Source organism: Tympanuchus pallidicinctus, unplaced genomic scaffold, assembly GCF_026119805.1.
Source record: "Tympanuchus pallidicinctus isolate F22 unplaced genomic scaffold, pur_lepc_1.0 scaffold1, whole genome shotgun sequence".
Lineage (NCBI taxonomy): Eukaryota > Metazoa > Chordata > Aves > Galliformes > Phasianidae > Tympanuchus > Tympanuchus pallidicinctus.
Window position 1 is genome coordinate 87,743,542 of NW_026294618.1, and position 14,700 is coordinate 87,758,241.

The following is a 14,700-nucleotide window of genomic DNA, read 5'->3' on the forward strand; positions in this document are numbered from 1 at the left end:
TCTAAAAATGGGTGCAGAAGAAAATGACAGCTGTTGGAGGGCAGGCAGGAACAGAGGAACACACACAGGGTTTGCCCCTTAGCGCTGCCTGCATAAGACCTAAGGGCCACAGAATGCAATGTGAATTCACCAAGTAAGGAATGCAAGGATTTCCTTTACTACAAAGAGTGAGTTGGCAGTTTAAAGGACAAGTGCCCAAGGATTGCCATTTATTCTTCAAAACGGATTTTGAGAGGAAAAAAAATAAAATGCAATGTCTATACACTTAGAAGAAAGTTAACATTAGCAGAGTTGGTGCTGACAAAGGAATTGAGAAGGAAAAAAACGACCAAAGGAAATACAGGCAATGGTTTCTATCGAGGAAGCTGCAAATCCACCTTCTTTTGTGTTCAGTAAAGCTGCTATTTACATATGGCTTTTGATTTATGGATTCCATACACCATTTAAGCTCCACCTCACGAAAGCACTTAAACATACCTGACAGTATTTACATCCTACTGAAATTACGGAGACTGTAGCATCTGCAATTCTGTGACTTTAGATGTTAAAAAAGCTCACTTGTCAAACTGGTACCTAGAAGTACGTCTTAAGAAACATGCTGATGTGTGTGAAGCTCCTCTGCACCCAAATGACTACAAGTTAAGGCATCCCACATGTTTGCAATTCAAAAGCTGGGCTGTTCACAGCTGGAAATGGGCCTGGGCCCGTTTCACCATGCTGCACACACAATTTCCTATGCTTGTTGCTTATCACTTAACTCCACCTTCAACCACATAAGCGGTACTACATTTTTACTTTTTGAAACACATGGTAACAGAGACAACATATCCAAGTTTCACCCTCTGTTCAGCCTTGCATTTTGTCGTGCAGGAAGACCGAAGTCTGATTCCTCTGCCCCATCCTCACCGGCTCCCTCTGTGCCAGGCTCCATCTCCTGCAGCCCACAAACCTCTCAGCGTTCTCCCCGAGCCAACGGAACACGGCACTTGCTAACTCCCTGACTATTCACGCGTCCTGGATAACTCGTGTTTCTTCGCAGCCTTCACATCCAGACTGCGACCTCCACGGCAGCGTAGATGCGCGGCAGCCAAGCTGACCCGGAGGCATAATGCAGTGCACAGCCGCCGCGGTGCGAGAAGGGTGGGAGAACAAAGTTCGGAGCGCGGCGATAACAGCGCAGCACAGCTCAGCACGCTGCATGCTGCCGGAACTCCGGGCGCGCCGCAGGCGGTGAAACAAACCTCCTCGCAGCAGTTTCCTCCGCGAGGAGCACATCCGCACGGGGCTGCCGAGGGCCTCCAAGAAAAGATGAAGCGCAGCTGACGCGCTCTCAAGAAGCTGAGAGGCGGCACGGGCTCCTCTCATCACCCCCGAGCAGCAGCGAGAAGCCCACGCTTAAAGAAACCAGGCACAGAGCCCCGGCCCGGCCGGAGCTCCCCGCGGCCAATGGCCCAGGGCAGCGACCACCCCCCGCGCGGATTGGCCGGAGCCGCCCCATGGCTCCCCGCCCCTTCCCCTTCCCTCCTATTTATGTCGCCTAGGGAAACCCCGCCCTCCCCGCGACCCGCTATCGGTTGGAGGATTCTGCCGTCAATCACGCGCTCCTCGTCCCGGCTTCCCCACCCTCCGGCTTGGAAGGCGGGGCTTCCACGAATCTTTCTCTTCATTGGCCTCTCGGCGACGTCAATCACCCCGCAGCAACGGCCGCTCCTCGCGCTCCTTCTCGCCCCGTCGGCGCTTTTCCTTCTTTCCTTTCGGCTTCGCTCCGTTTGCCCGGAGTCGCGGAGCCGCTCGCGGGCCGTGGTGGAGCGGCTGGAGGCAGCATGACGGCGGAAGCACGAGGGGCCCCCGGCAGCGGTTGAAGGCGGAGAAGGGGCGTGTGGAAGAGAACGGCCGGGGAGCGGGGGGGTGGGAACAGCCTCCCCGGGCGGCGCGGCGCGGGGCAGTCCGGCCGATGACAGCGGGCTCGGCGCTGCGAGCCGGACTGAGGGAGCCGAGGAGCGAGCGAGGCAGGAGGCAGCGGGCCGAGCCGGGCGGGCGGCGGATCCGGCCCTGAGGAGGAGAGTGGCCGCCCGCCCGCTCGCTCGCTCGCCAGAAACTTTGGCGAGCGCCCGCCCCGCCGGGCGAAGTTGCCGTCGGGTTTGTTTGTTTGTTTTTACTTTTCCTCCCCCCTTCCACTCCCCTCCGGCCCCCCCGCCTCCCCTGGAGCCGGCTCGACGCGGAGAGGAAATTGCGAGGGAAGCAGGAACTCGGGAGCCAGGCGCAGCCCGGATCCAGGAGGCTCGGGAGCACGAAGCGCGTCCCTTCGGGCGGCCGCCCCGGTGCCAGGCTGTGCGCGGCGGCGGCGAGCTTTTTCAATTTCTTTTTTTTTTTTTCCTTTATTTTATTTTATTTTTTTTTCCTTCCGAGCCCCTTTTTTTTGCCCGCCCGCTTCTCCCTTCGCTTTAATATATGCTTCTGGAGAGCGACGTCCCCCCGCGCCGCCTCACCGCCCAGCCATGTCGGCGGCCATCTCTGCCGCGGAGAAAGTGGATGGCTTCACACGGAAATCGGTGCGCAAGGCTCAGAGGCAGAAGCGCTCGCAGGGCTCCTCGCAGTTCCGCAGCCAGAGCAGCCAGGTGGAGCTCTCGCCGCTGCCCCAGCTCAAAGGTACCGCCGTCCCCCCGCGGCCCCGCTCCCGTACAGGTGCCCCCGGGCCGTTTCCCCACGCCTTCCCCCGGGTCCTCCTCCTCGCTCACGGGCTCGCTTTGGCGGTCCGTGCTCGTGCTCCGCTAAACGAGCGTCCTGCGGGACTGCCGTCGCCCGCTGTCCCGAGGGCTGCCCCGCTACCTCGCTCCACTCCTTCGGGTCACCTAGGAGCGAGCGTTGGCTGGGCAGGTGCTCCCGGAGAGGTCTTGCTGCAGAAAATGCTGAGTTTAGGAGCGAGGGGATTGAACGCTACAGCCCGGGAGCGAGCGGTGGCTCCTCCCACGGGGGGTTTGCCAAAGGAACTCTGTGCTTGTGACATAACGCCCTGAGTTAGCGGAGAGAGTTTGCTTTTGGCCGTCTCTTTGCCGTCTCTTTGGGACGCGGTGCGGCTGACTCGCTGCCTGCCTCGGTGGAACTGCGGCGGCTCATCTCCGGGCTGTGCGCAGTGAATGAGGATTTTAGACTTTGGCGTTAAAATCGGTAGCGAAGAGTTTATCCTTTGTTGTGAAACTGAAATCAGAATGTGCACAGTTCGCAACAGCAAAAATGAAACGGAAGTTAATGGCAGCCTTCCACACCTTTGAATGCCTCGTGAAAGTTCTGTGTATTTCTCTGCAAAGTTAGAAAAATAGTGATTAGGCAGAGAATATAAACTCATTCAAGTCTTTGATGAGGACCTGGAAAATGAGAGTGAGGTTACCTTGCCCTTAGCTTTACCCAACAAATCAAATCTCCTGGTTTCTGAAGCCATATCATATGATAGGGGAAAAAAAAAAGTAATGATGTGCAGCAAGTGTCTGAAAGCTGAGTGCTGTATGGCTAACTTAAATTTAGCCCTAGCTGATAACTAATTCTTTTTCTGTTTCATTTCTATGGATTTTACAGTCATGGCTGTAAGATCTCAAGACATTTTCTTGCTTCTCCTAAATGGTGGCTATTCATGAATCGTGAATCTGGCCATTAGCAGAAATATTATTAAGTACAAATAAGCTTGGGCAGGAAGGTAACACTGGAATTATTTTTTATCTTCTTTGTGGCAGTGGCTGTGCACATTATTGCTTTAACAGGGGAGCTGTTCTTCGTGGTGCTTATTTGTTTGTGAAGTTCTTTCCTATCTTGGTACTCTAGCCTGATCTCTATGGGATTTATAACCAAAATAATTTCTTTGAAATCATGATTGAGTTTCTGCTATTAGTATGACTAAGCCTGTTCTTAATAACAAAGAAAGACAAATTCATGTGCTGTTCAGACAGCCAATTTCCCTCAAAGATCGTTTTAATAAAGCCACTCCAGGGAGTGTGAAAGCACTCGACAATTATCGCACATAGGTGGCAGACTTTGGAAAGTTTGGATCCTGATGCTGTAAACAGCTGAGCGTTCATTCTTCAGGCAGGGAGCACTTCCAGCTTCAATCAGCAAAATACCCACATTTACATTTTTGCTGGACTTCAACATAAAAAACCTAAACTTTGTATGATTAAGTCTTCAAGTTTTGTGAGTGCAGTTTTACAGCTTTTTGCTTACTGTGTGGAGAAAGTTTGCACAGCATCAGCGGCTTGAATGTTTAGAAATTCGAGCCCATAAACTATCACAGGAATGTGTTCAGTTAAGCAGAGTTCTATAGTTGTTTGAATTGCCTTAAATCCTTAAAGGAAAATCACAGCTGTCTTTATGGTTCACATTCAGAGTCTTGCCCTCCAAATCTGCTTCAGAAAACAAAGGGTAAATATTGTCTTAGGACAATATCCCACTTAGCCCTGTATCAGGAAGTTGGGCAGCACTCTGCTGCATGCTTTGTCCTGGGACTGTAATGCTTGCATATAATGGGAATTTAGATTTGGAGTGGATGTGGTAGCTAAGGATGCAGGGTGCTTTCTCCTCTTTGCTTCTGACTCCCTTTCTCCCTTCCCCTCTCGAACCTCCATTGGCCTCAAACCACCGGAACTGACAGAAGAAAAGTGTCTGTTCTCCATAAACATACAGTTTTGTGAAACTTCTTGTTGTAATCACATATGTCTCAGAAAGGTGGAAGATCTGCTTTATTCTTTAAAGCCAGCTTGAGATTCAGTAATAGTTGTGATGCTGTAATGTCATCTACCAGCCGAGTAGCCAGTGTTCCCAAGGAGGGGCCAAAAAAGGAAAGTACAGTCATTATCCTAGCACCCAAGAGTGCTCAGCACACGCTTAAGTAATTAGATTGAGACTTTTTGCTTTTCCAGATATCTTCAAGTAAATGTTAAATGTAGGGTGTTTGAAGCCTGTATTGGAAGAAAAGTAGCACTTTGTAGATGAAAAAGTAGTTTGGTACTGAACTACTGTGAAGTACTCTGACTCGTAGTGACTGTCCTGTCTGATAATTGTCAAGACAGTAAAAAGAACTCTAAAACTCCCAGGTAGCTTTGTCATACTGGGCTAAAATACCTGCATACTTCTTTTCACTAGGAGGAAGGATGTTCCAGAAGCAAATAAAAATTAACCGTTCACTTTACCACACATCTTCTTGGGTAGATTATTTCCCTACTTTCATCTAGGGACTGTTTCTTGTTTACCACTGATATGGACAGACCATATGGTGTGACACCCTTTTGTAGGGGTCTAAATAGTACTGTTGGGAAGCCTATAGAAAGATGTTCCTATTTACATAATTGTGGAGTTAATCGTACTGCTTCTGTGTATTACCAGAATTCCTTAATCTGGCTGCTTGTGATGGCAGTGCTAGGAGAGGTGCTATCTATCTGAGACTGGCAGAGGTCCCGTATGATGGGGACTTGTAACTTCAGGGAGCTTGTGGGGGTGAGGGGAAGGCAGCAGCTTCCTATTGGTCATTAGCATTCCGGTTATTCACGTGATTTTATGTATCGTTGTTGGATAAAAGCTGGGCAAAACCTAGCTGATGTCAGGATGCCTAAAATGAGTGAGGAATGTGTTGTTCAGTTAAGCTTCCTCTGTTTTTGTTACTCAGGAGGGCTGCACTTTAATGTAATGCTTGAGCTGAATAAGTGAGACTGAAGATTCAGAATTTTTAAAAAAGAAGGATTAGACCTGTGACATATTGAAATTGCTCCTTTTCATTTTTTACTTGCTAGGTTACTTACTAGAAATCCTTTGCAAACCTGCAGCCAGAATAACGTGCTTGTTAGCAGCGGGATTTTGTCACTTAGTGGGCAATCCCAAGAGTGCTGGGCTTCAAGAAATCCGGTGGAGGAAGTGTTGTTTTACCATTGCGAGGAGTGGAAGTGTTGTCTCGTTAGTGACTTGTTTTGGAAGGCTGTGAGGGCACGTGCACTTAGTTTGCTGTTGGAGAAAAGAAAATAGCCTGACCTTGGGACTCGGTCTGACTAATTGCAATGTAGCTACACATGTTCTACGATCTTTGAAGTATGTAGAAATACAGGTGGAAAATGGGAACTGGAAGTAATGAAAGAAGAAAGTCTTACTAAAAACATACAGCTTGTTGCTTTTGTTCAGCACAATTAATATGGTCTGTCAGGCTTTAAAGCAAGCATACCTTTTTCCTGTTACCAAAGATGTCGAGTACAGCTGGGACAATTAAATGTCTCCTCATGTCTTTCTCAGTACTGAAGAACCATTTGGGAAAGTGAATGTCTCTGCAGGCTTATTTCCTATATCACGCGTAAAGAACAAAACTGTTAAAAGAAATTCTTGGTATTCACTTCCAAATTAAACCATCTCCCCACAGAGAAAACTCTGGCCCTTGCAGCAGAACAGCTGGAATCTGGTCCAAAAATCTGTCAGCTGTAGGCCTGGGCTGGTTGTAAGAATCTCTGTGGGACTGCATGTTATGGTGGTGAAGTAGCCTGGGATAAGACGTTTGTAAAAAGTCCTTCCAGTAGGTAGTTTTAGCCTCCAAATATGGGGCTCAGAGTAGGTGCTAACAGTAGTATTTTCCTTATTTAAACCATCTAGCAAGAGCTTGGATTTGACTGAAAACCTGGTGCTGTGTTCAAGTTAAGCTTTTGTGGAAACATTATAGGAAGGTCTATTAAATAAGCTTGCTTATGAGTACAATTTTCATATTATTAGATCCAGCAGGGGCAGTTTGGACCTTAAACTTCTGATGCTCTGAGTCATCCTGTGCGTATTTCAGAGTGACAAAAATAAGTGGAGTTAAAAACAGCTGAAAGGAATTTGATTCATATTAATGTTAAGTTGCCTTTGTTCCCAAAAGGGAAATACCTTTTAGAAAGTTTAGAACGGTTTGCTTTTACTACAGCCCTAACAAATATTTGTAAGTGAAAGGCAGATGCGTGTCCCTCGAGCTTGCACTGTTTTGTGGTGGTGTTTTTTAAATCCCCGATAATTCAATGTTAGTTCCTCCTCTGTAGTGCCTCATCTTTACCTTTTGTGTTCCACACCGCTTGCAGCTATGATCTTCTCAGCTACATTTTCCCCTAAGAAGTAATTTCAGATATAGATGTTTGGTTTGATGATTTTCAAATAAATCTTAGATACAGGCTCCACAGAGGACACACAGTGAGGCAGTTAGAACTTCTGTTCAGTGAAGTTTCAGTCTTGAAAAATACACAACCTGTAGCAGCTAGAGGAGATTGAAGGTGGGTTTTTGGTTTTCTTTTTTTAATAGTCTAATGTAGTTCCACTAAAAATGCACTGTTTAATTTTTTTTCCTATATTAAGGAACTGTTTCTAGTTTATGGAGTGGAACATTCAGTCTGTAATTCTGAACAAATTGACCTTTTTTATCCTTAGACTTGAATTTTTGGTCTTAGAATATACTTCCATCATGAGCAACTCCTAAATATAGAGCCTATTGACAGTCTTCACATGAACTTTTCTATTTAAATCTTTCTCATCTTCTGCGTGCCAGCTTAGTATCACGTTTCTTTTTCCATATTCGTGGCTTTCTAGTTTAGTCAGATATTAGTTTTGCAGGTGCTGCATTTAATGGTAGTTGCTGTAGGAAATACAAATGGAATTACTGCTCTGGCTGTCCGATCAAAAGGAGACCACGTCGATCAGCAACTCTTTCTAATATCTATCCATCTTCCTTAGAACTGTTTGGTGTTTTTGAAAAGGCACTGTACCAACTGCTCTGGACAGATTAATATTCTTTCTGTGTAAAAGGTTTAAGTGTTGTGTTGTTATGAGACAAGATATTTCCCTTGGGAAGAGTATAAAATTCAACTTGTGCCATTGCAGTGCCTACTCCCGTTTTAATTTAGCAGGCAAAAATTACATCTATAGTCTCCTAGCAGTGTGTGAACTTTGAAGGTTGGAACCACAGGCTATCCAGACAAATAAATGGTAAATAACTTCTCTTCTATAAGACTGTCTGAACAAAATGCTCTTCCAAAAACTGCGCTGACAGCTTCTTTTAATGTTTGAATCATTGGTTTTTACCACAGTGTCACTGAACCAGGTTCTGTTCAGTTTTGCTGAGCTGGTGGTCACTCTCAGTGGTATACTTTTGACTTAAAGGCCGAGCTCTTCTTAGCTAAGTTGCCAGCAATTTTCCTTCACGAGACCTTATTCTCAGCTGCTTGCAGTGTTGCTGAACTCTTTGAACTGAAGTTTTCCATGCCAAGTATGGACAGTTTGATTTGGAACTGTTCCTCAAGCTGATTTTCTTAGTTTCAGCAAAAACAATTCAAACTGTTTCTAAGGCTAGAGTAAAAATACATTACATGTTGCCAAGATAAAACCAACCAAACAAAACAAAACCAACCAAACAAAAAAACTCAATGGTCTTCAGCTATAAACCTGCAAGTGTATTGCAGGTGGTGGTATGGAATCGGAAGCAGCAGGCTGGCTGGAGATGCCAAGTGAGAAGAGAGGGCAGAAGGGTCTACAGCTGTAGCTCCCTGTCTGGCAGGTGCAGCAAGTCTGGAGTTTAGTGTCTTAGCACTCCTGTTCTGCCAGAGGCTGGCTGTGAAGCTTCCTGCAAATGCCATCTCCATTCCTAGTTTCTTCGTAGTCTTGCACTGTAACCAAGGAGTTTTGAAAACCGCCTGTGACTCTGAAGAATCAGTCTTGAAGTTTCACTAGCATAGGGTTTTGCCTTGATAAATCAGGAACTGATTGCAGATGAGTTGGTTCATCAAGTGAGACTCTTGCATAACTAGGAAAATGTTAAGTATGTTCAAATTTACCTTTTCAAATTACTGATTAAAAGAAACTGATGTATAGGTGGCCATAGCATACTTAAAGTATTGACAAGCTGTGGGTAAAGGGGTGGAAATAGCTCAGGACATTTTCTTAGAAGAAATGAGAAAGGAGAAGTGAGCAAATTTGGAGAAGGATTGTGTAGCGTGGGCCAGGAAAGCTGATCTGAAGAAAAGCAGTAATAAAAAGTCAGAGCATTTTGTCTGACTGTGAAGGGGATCCAGCTTTATGTCTGCTGATGCTGTAGCTGGGAGTTAGCAGGGTGCATCATTGCGAAAGCAAGTCAAACTTTGGAAGAAAAAACAATTAAAAGGAAAGCTTTTATTTTGTTTCGTTTTGGAATAGTGGGATAAGGTCTTTGAAAACTCTGTGATGTTTCTAATAAGTTCCGTGCTTACTTAAAATGCAGGGTGGATGTAACATTTACACAGTAAGACTGAATTCCTGTTGAGCAGCATAAATTTTGGTCCCATCTGCATGTAACCGGAAGAAGTGACGAGAGCTGCTCTTAGGTTTTGAATTGCCTATGTGAAATGAAATTGTACTTTTGGCATTGGTGGCTTCTGTAGGCAAACAAACACTTGTTAGTCTTTTGAGATGCAAGATGAAGATGTAAATGTCAGAGCCCCCTGGAGAGGCATAGGCCGGATCCCACAATGCAGTCAGGAAGGAGAAGGTTTAAAGATTTGTATTTCTGAGGATTTTCCCTTAGGAGGAAGCAGGAGCAAAATAAACTCAGTACTCATAATGATTTAAGTAGAGTTTAAAAACAGCAAAGAGATTTTGCCAAATGGAAGTAGATTGATGTGTAAAATAAATCCTTTATTATTGAACACTGAGCGTTTACAATTTTTGGTAGAAAGAACCAATACTTATATACCAATACCAATAAAATGGGTGAAAAAGAAGTATTCTGACCTTTTATGTATGCAGCTGAATGCTTAGCTTAAATGAAGTGGGTGCAAGTATTTGAATGATTGTCTGCTCAAGATGATCATCTGTTCCTTTTGAGGTCAGTGGGAGTTAAGTCACTAATAACAGCAAAACCAGGATTTCACCTTTGTTTCCAGTATAGTTTAATTTCATTTCTTCCTACTTTAACACTTATATCATTATTAAGTTTATCTTATTTGTTTGAGAAATTAAGAAACACAAGTTTAGCCAATTGTTCAAGTGTGTAATTATGCAAGGAATTACTCCAATACCCGTAACTTCCACCCTGGTTTAGAGAGACAATCAGAGAAAGAAGAGTTTTTTTCCTTGGTATCCCTATTACAGTACTCCCCTATACATCCTCTTCACATGCTGAAAATAGTGTAAATGCTAAATTAACTGTAAAATGAGATTCTGTAGTTCTGTGCAGTAATGTGTAACAGTTACCCTTTTGGTTTGCAAAGAAAAACAGTTTTGTGTTGCACTCAGTGCTAATTTTACCATGTGATAATGATAAGAGTGTTTCTTCAGTTTTTGGAAATTTGATTGGTAAAGTTGACATAATTTTATTCAAAAATTAATTTGTTGGGTCAGACAGACAAATGGCTGGGGAAGAAGTTAAGAAAATAGACATTTAAGTATACATTTAAATTAACAAAAGGGGGCCTTCTTCAAATAGTAAATATACTTTCTATCCTTTTAGCCTTAGAAGGTGCAAATGAATTCACTTGGAGCTTCTGGTCAAGCAAAGCTTTGCTTTTGTGAATTTGAGGGTGTTGTTAATGCTGTACTGTATAGCGGTTATTGAGCTAAAATTTATGCTTAGTTGGTGTGGCACACCATTTTGTCACCTGCTTTCCAGATGGCTCTATACTGTGGTTCCTGGACATATGGAGTAGTACAGCTGTTCAAAGAGGGGGGAGCAGTGAGCAGGGTATTCCCATCACTTTAATTCTAAGCAGGGGAGATGTGAAACAGTTCCTGGTCTTCACCACCCTAAGGGTTAATTTGCATCTTCAAAATGACATATGGAAATCCTACATTGTATCAAACACACAGATTTAAATAAACAACATTTCATTAAAAGCAACTGTGTTTGGGAGAAAGTATAATTATAAAAGTCTGTTGTGAAGTTGACAACAGCTTTCTGTACTTCGGTGCAGTATGTATTAAAGGAACCAGCAGAACCACATGATCGTTCCATTCTCATCTTTTGGACGTGGCTGTCTTAGAGACTTGGTTTGTATTTGTTTTCCTTTTCTGTAGGGCATAAAAGCCCAACCTTTTGGCCTATGAGGGTCGTGTTCAGGGAAGAGGAATTGCCTTAGGCCTCATATATGTAGGTCACCCCAAAATTAGTACCTCATATTTGTTTTCATGGAGACTACACCAGATACAAGTACACAGTAACTGTTTGATCATGCAAATCCTCAGCTACAAAAAAACTCTAATTCAACATAGTCACCACCGTTAACTATGCATTTTTGCCAGCGATGAGCAAAAGCCTGCATGCCGTGCTTGTAACACCTTGCAGCAGCAGAACTGACCCACTGTTGGCACTGCTGAGATGCGCCACTCGTCGCCTCATGGTGCTCAATCCACTGTTTACTCTCCGTAAATGTTCAGAAAGGATCAATAACTGTCAATGAGCGCTGCTTTTTCTGCATGGAGAAATTCAGTGACACACCTTTGCTTGATACGTGCTTCCATGTCACATGCCGTCGTGTCAGAGTGCCCCTCTGCTGCTGTCTGTCACACAGCAGCAGCATGTCCTGGAATACTGGTGGGAAGGCTCAACCTCTACAGCTGTACCACCATCATCTATCTGCCTCTGACATCATGGGCCAACATAATAGATAGAAGGCATTACTTTTGTCATGTATATAAATTAATGTATGTAATTAATCGAACTTCCTTTAGTTTTTAATATTTCTATTAAAGCAGATAAAAAAGAGAGCAATAAAATCGTAGGACTGGTGCGCCATGCTGTCCTGTGTTTGTGACAGCGTGCACCAGGCTGGTCTGATGGCAGCGGCTGCAAATCTCAGTGAGCTCTCAAGGTGCTAGGCAGAGATTTTTGGGGAAATTTTATTCTTCCTGCACTTCATTCTTGCCAATAATTGTTCACAAATGTACATACTGCCAAGTAGCAGTGATGTGAATAAGATGGGATTGTGAAGTGAGAGATACTTTTCCTCTGGTAAGAGAGATCTTAGAGAATTCTGGTAAAGAGATGTGGTCAAATCTGAGTTAAATATCTGCAACTATACATTCCATTTGAAAATCCTCAGGTAATGTATCTGTGTTGACTGAAAATGGAATCACAGATGTACACTGACTTTTATGGGAGCCTTGAAACCTATTCTCATAATTCTTTCATTGAAACAGAAAGCACAGCTACCTATTTTTCTGTGTTCATAGGACAGTTTTTAGCCAGTATACGAAAACATATACAGTTATTTACCACAACTTGAGTTAGTTCACTGTGCCCTCCTCGTGCCCTGGGTTCAGGCCAGCATTGCCCCTTGCATACCGATGTGTGGTTGTTGCTGAGGGATGCGTGTTACATTTCTATGTCTGTTGCAGGAAAGCAGTTCACATTATCAAGCCTGTCCCATCTTCTTGCCTTCCAAATAAAAATTTCCCATTCTAAAAGTCATTTACTTACTCTTATTCCCCAGTTTAATGGTCTGGCTGTGCACATTAATTCCATGATGAGGGTTATCACCCTTACATTTATCACTGTCTTCCTTAAAGAAGTAGGCTTCCTATTCTAAATTATTTTAAGACTAATACTGCATCATAATCATGAACTGTTCCACCTTCACCAAGCCAGTGAAACCATTATAAGGCCCATCCTGGCACGTGATCAGTCTGGTTTTTAAATGAGCACAGCGAATGTAGTAGCAGTGTATGCCAAAAACAAGTAAACACACTGGGGAATGTGGTAGTTGTCTTACCAGTGCAAGAAAGCTTGCTTCAAATTCAAGAAGAGTAACATAACTGGTCTGTGAAAATGCATATGTCAGCTGCACAAAGTGAAATGCCTTTGCCTTTTATAATAAATTCATAGTATCACTCCAATTGAAGCTTGCATTTAATTAACCACATGCAAATTCATCATCTTCTTGGTAATTTCTGTTGTAAGCAACATTGGTTCAACTGTGTCCTGTCATCAGCTGTATGTATGTGCGTGTATGTATATCAGTGTGTACATGCATGTATGTTATTTAGCTTTTGCTGGGTTTTGGTTGCATGCAACTGACTTTCAGTTAAGCTCTGAATGAGTGGTGCTCTTGAGGAAATGTTTGTAAGGTTCATGTTGTACATTTTGTCAAAGATGATTTTAGTGTGATAGAATGATCCGTTTTCCCATTCCAGTGGTTGATATTTGGTTGGTATTTGGTTTGGTAGATTTTATTTTATTTTTTTAAAACATATATATATCTGTATCTTTAGATATATATTTTGTTTAAGGAGTTGGTATGGTTTTAATCCTCCTTTTTGAGAACATTATGGAAGAGATGAGATGAATTGTGGCAGGTCTGGTCACTAGAGTCTTGCTATCCTTAACTTTTTGGGGACCACGTGAGTAATTTATTACTTTCTGCATCTGTTTGTATATTGTCTTCTGTAATTAAGTGGCAGGAAATAGGGCTATTAAATAGGGAAGCACTTCATCTGGGTACTTTCTTATTGTCTGAAGTGTTTTTGGTTGAGTCAAATTCTCATTAAAGTCAAGGGATTTATCGTGGTAAGAGGTCTTAGCCATATGAGATTATAAGAATGCTTGGAAGATGATAGAAACAATTTAGATCGGGGACACTTTTAGTTCACCATCACTCCAAGGAGTCATGTCAGAGAAAATTTGTGACAGATGTCGTTGGATCAGCGTAGGCTTTTCAGATTTTCTGGACTGATTTGTTAAGGTCAACTGTTGGCCACATGGAGTGGCAGATGAGACTTACTGCAAAGCAGTGCTGCTATGGGGCAGAAGATGGCTTTCGAGTAGTGCTTTTAGTAAACAACTTCAACGTTTTTTTATAGACTAGAATTCTTAGCTAACTTCTAAAGCCAGAACAAAGTGTATGAATAAAAGTCAGTGTAGGCTGTTACTCCTGTTTAGTGTGAGATTTTTTTAAATCACTTTTTGCCATAGGACGTATCGAGGAGTTAATCTTAAATACACAATTTCTCATAAGCAAAACTTGTGATTTCTTAACTAGTTGAAAGAAATTAAGGTTAAATTTTAGTTTATTTTTAAGCATTTTAATTGCTTTTTTTGCACAAGTCTTTGGAGAATGAGATGCATTCATAAAAATTGGATAAAATGCATGTTCTGGGAATGGTTGAGCAAATAGGAGGGTGCTGTTATATTTAAAGTAATGTTCACGTGTATCTGTTTGCAAGTCCTGCCTGATGATCGTCTGCAGAATAGTTTATCTGTAAGTGGTAGAAGCTGCAGTTCAGCACGTTGCCTTGGTTGCTCCTTTGCAGTCCTTTGGATTTCTGAAATGGAGAGGTGAAGTGTTTTTATGAACATACACGTCCCAGACAGGATCAATCAGTGTGCATCCCATACCTTTAGTCCTGTGCCAGATCTTTATTTTGGCTGTCTTCTGTATGTGCTACGGACTTCCTAGCATCATATGTTTGAGAATGGTGTTCTGCTTCGTTATCTTCCAAACTACCTCCTCAGGAAGAAAGCTTGTTAACTCTGAAGATACATGATGTTGTTTTATCTGACTCCCTTATCTGACTTGCAAATGTGAGCTCTGTTTAGTGAAAACACCCAGAGCAACTCCTTCTAGGATTCCAGCAAGACCTGTAGACTACTGTAGGGCTATGGCTAATTGGAAAATGTATGGTGCCAAACTGCATTAAAAACAAACAAACAAACAAACAAACAAACACACACAGAAACAAAAAAAACCCTAT

At 43.3% G+C, this 14,700-nt stretch overlaps 1 protein-coding gene across 1 annotated transcript in view; it reads left to right on the forward strand.

The window, feature by feature from the left end:
- Positions 1 to 1,934: 1,934 nt before the first annotated feature.
- The window catches only part of PPP2R5A (protein phosphatase 2 regulatory subunit B'alpha), a 40,035-nt gene continuing 27,269 nt past the window's right edge, over positions 1,935 to 14,700 (forward strand). Inside the window, exon 1 of the mRNA XM_052674080.1 lies at positions 1,935 to 2,649. Coding sequence (XP_052530040.1) covers positions 2,499 to 2,649 — 151 coding nt within the window. The 5' untranslated portion in view covers positions 1,935 to 2,498. The remainder of the gene's footprint in view (positions 2,650 to 14,700) is intronic.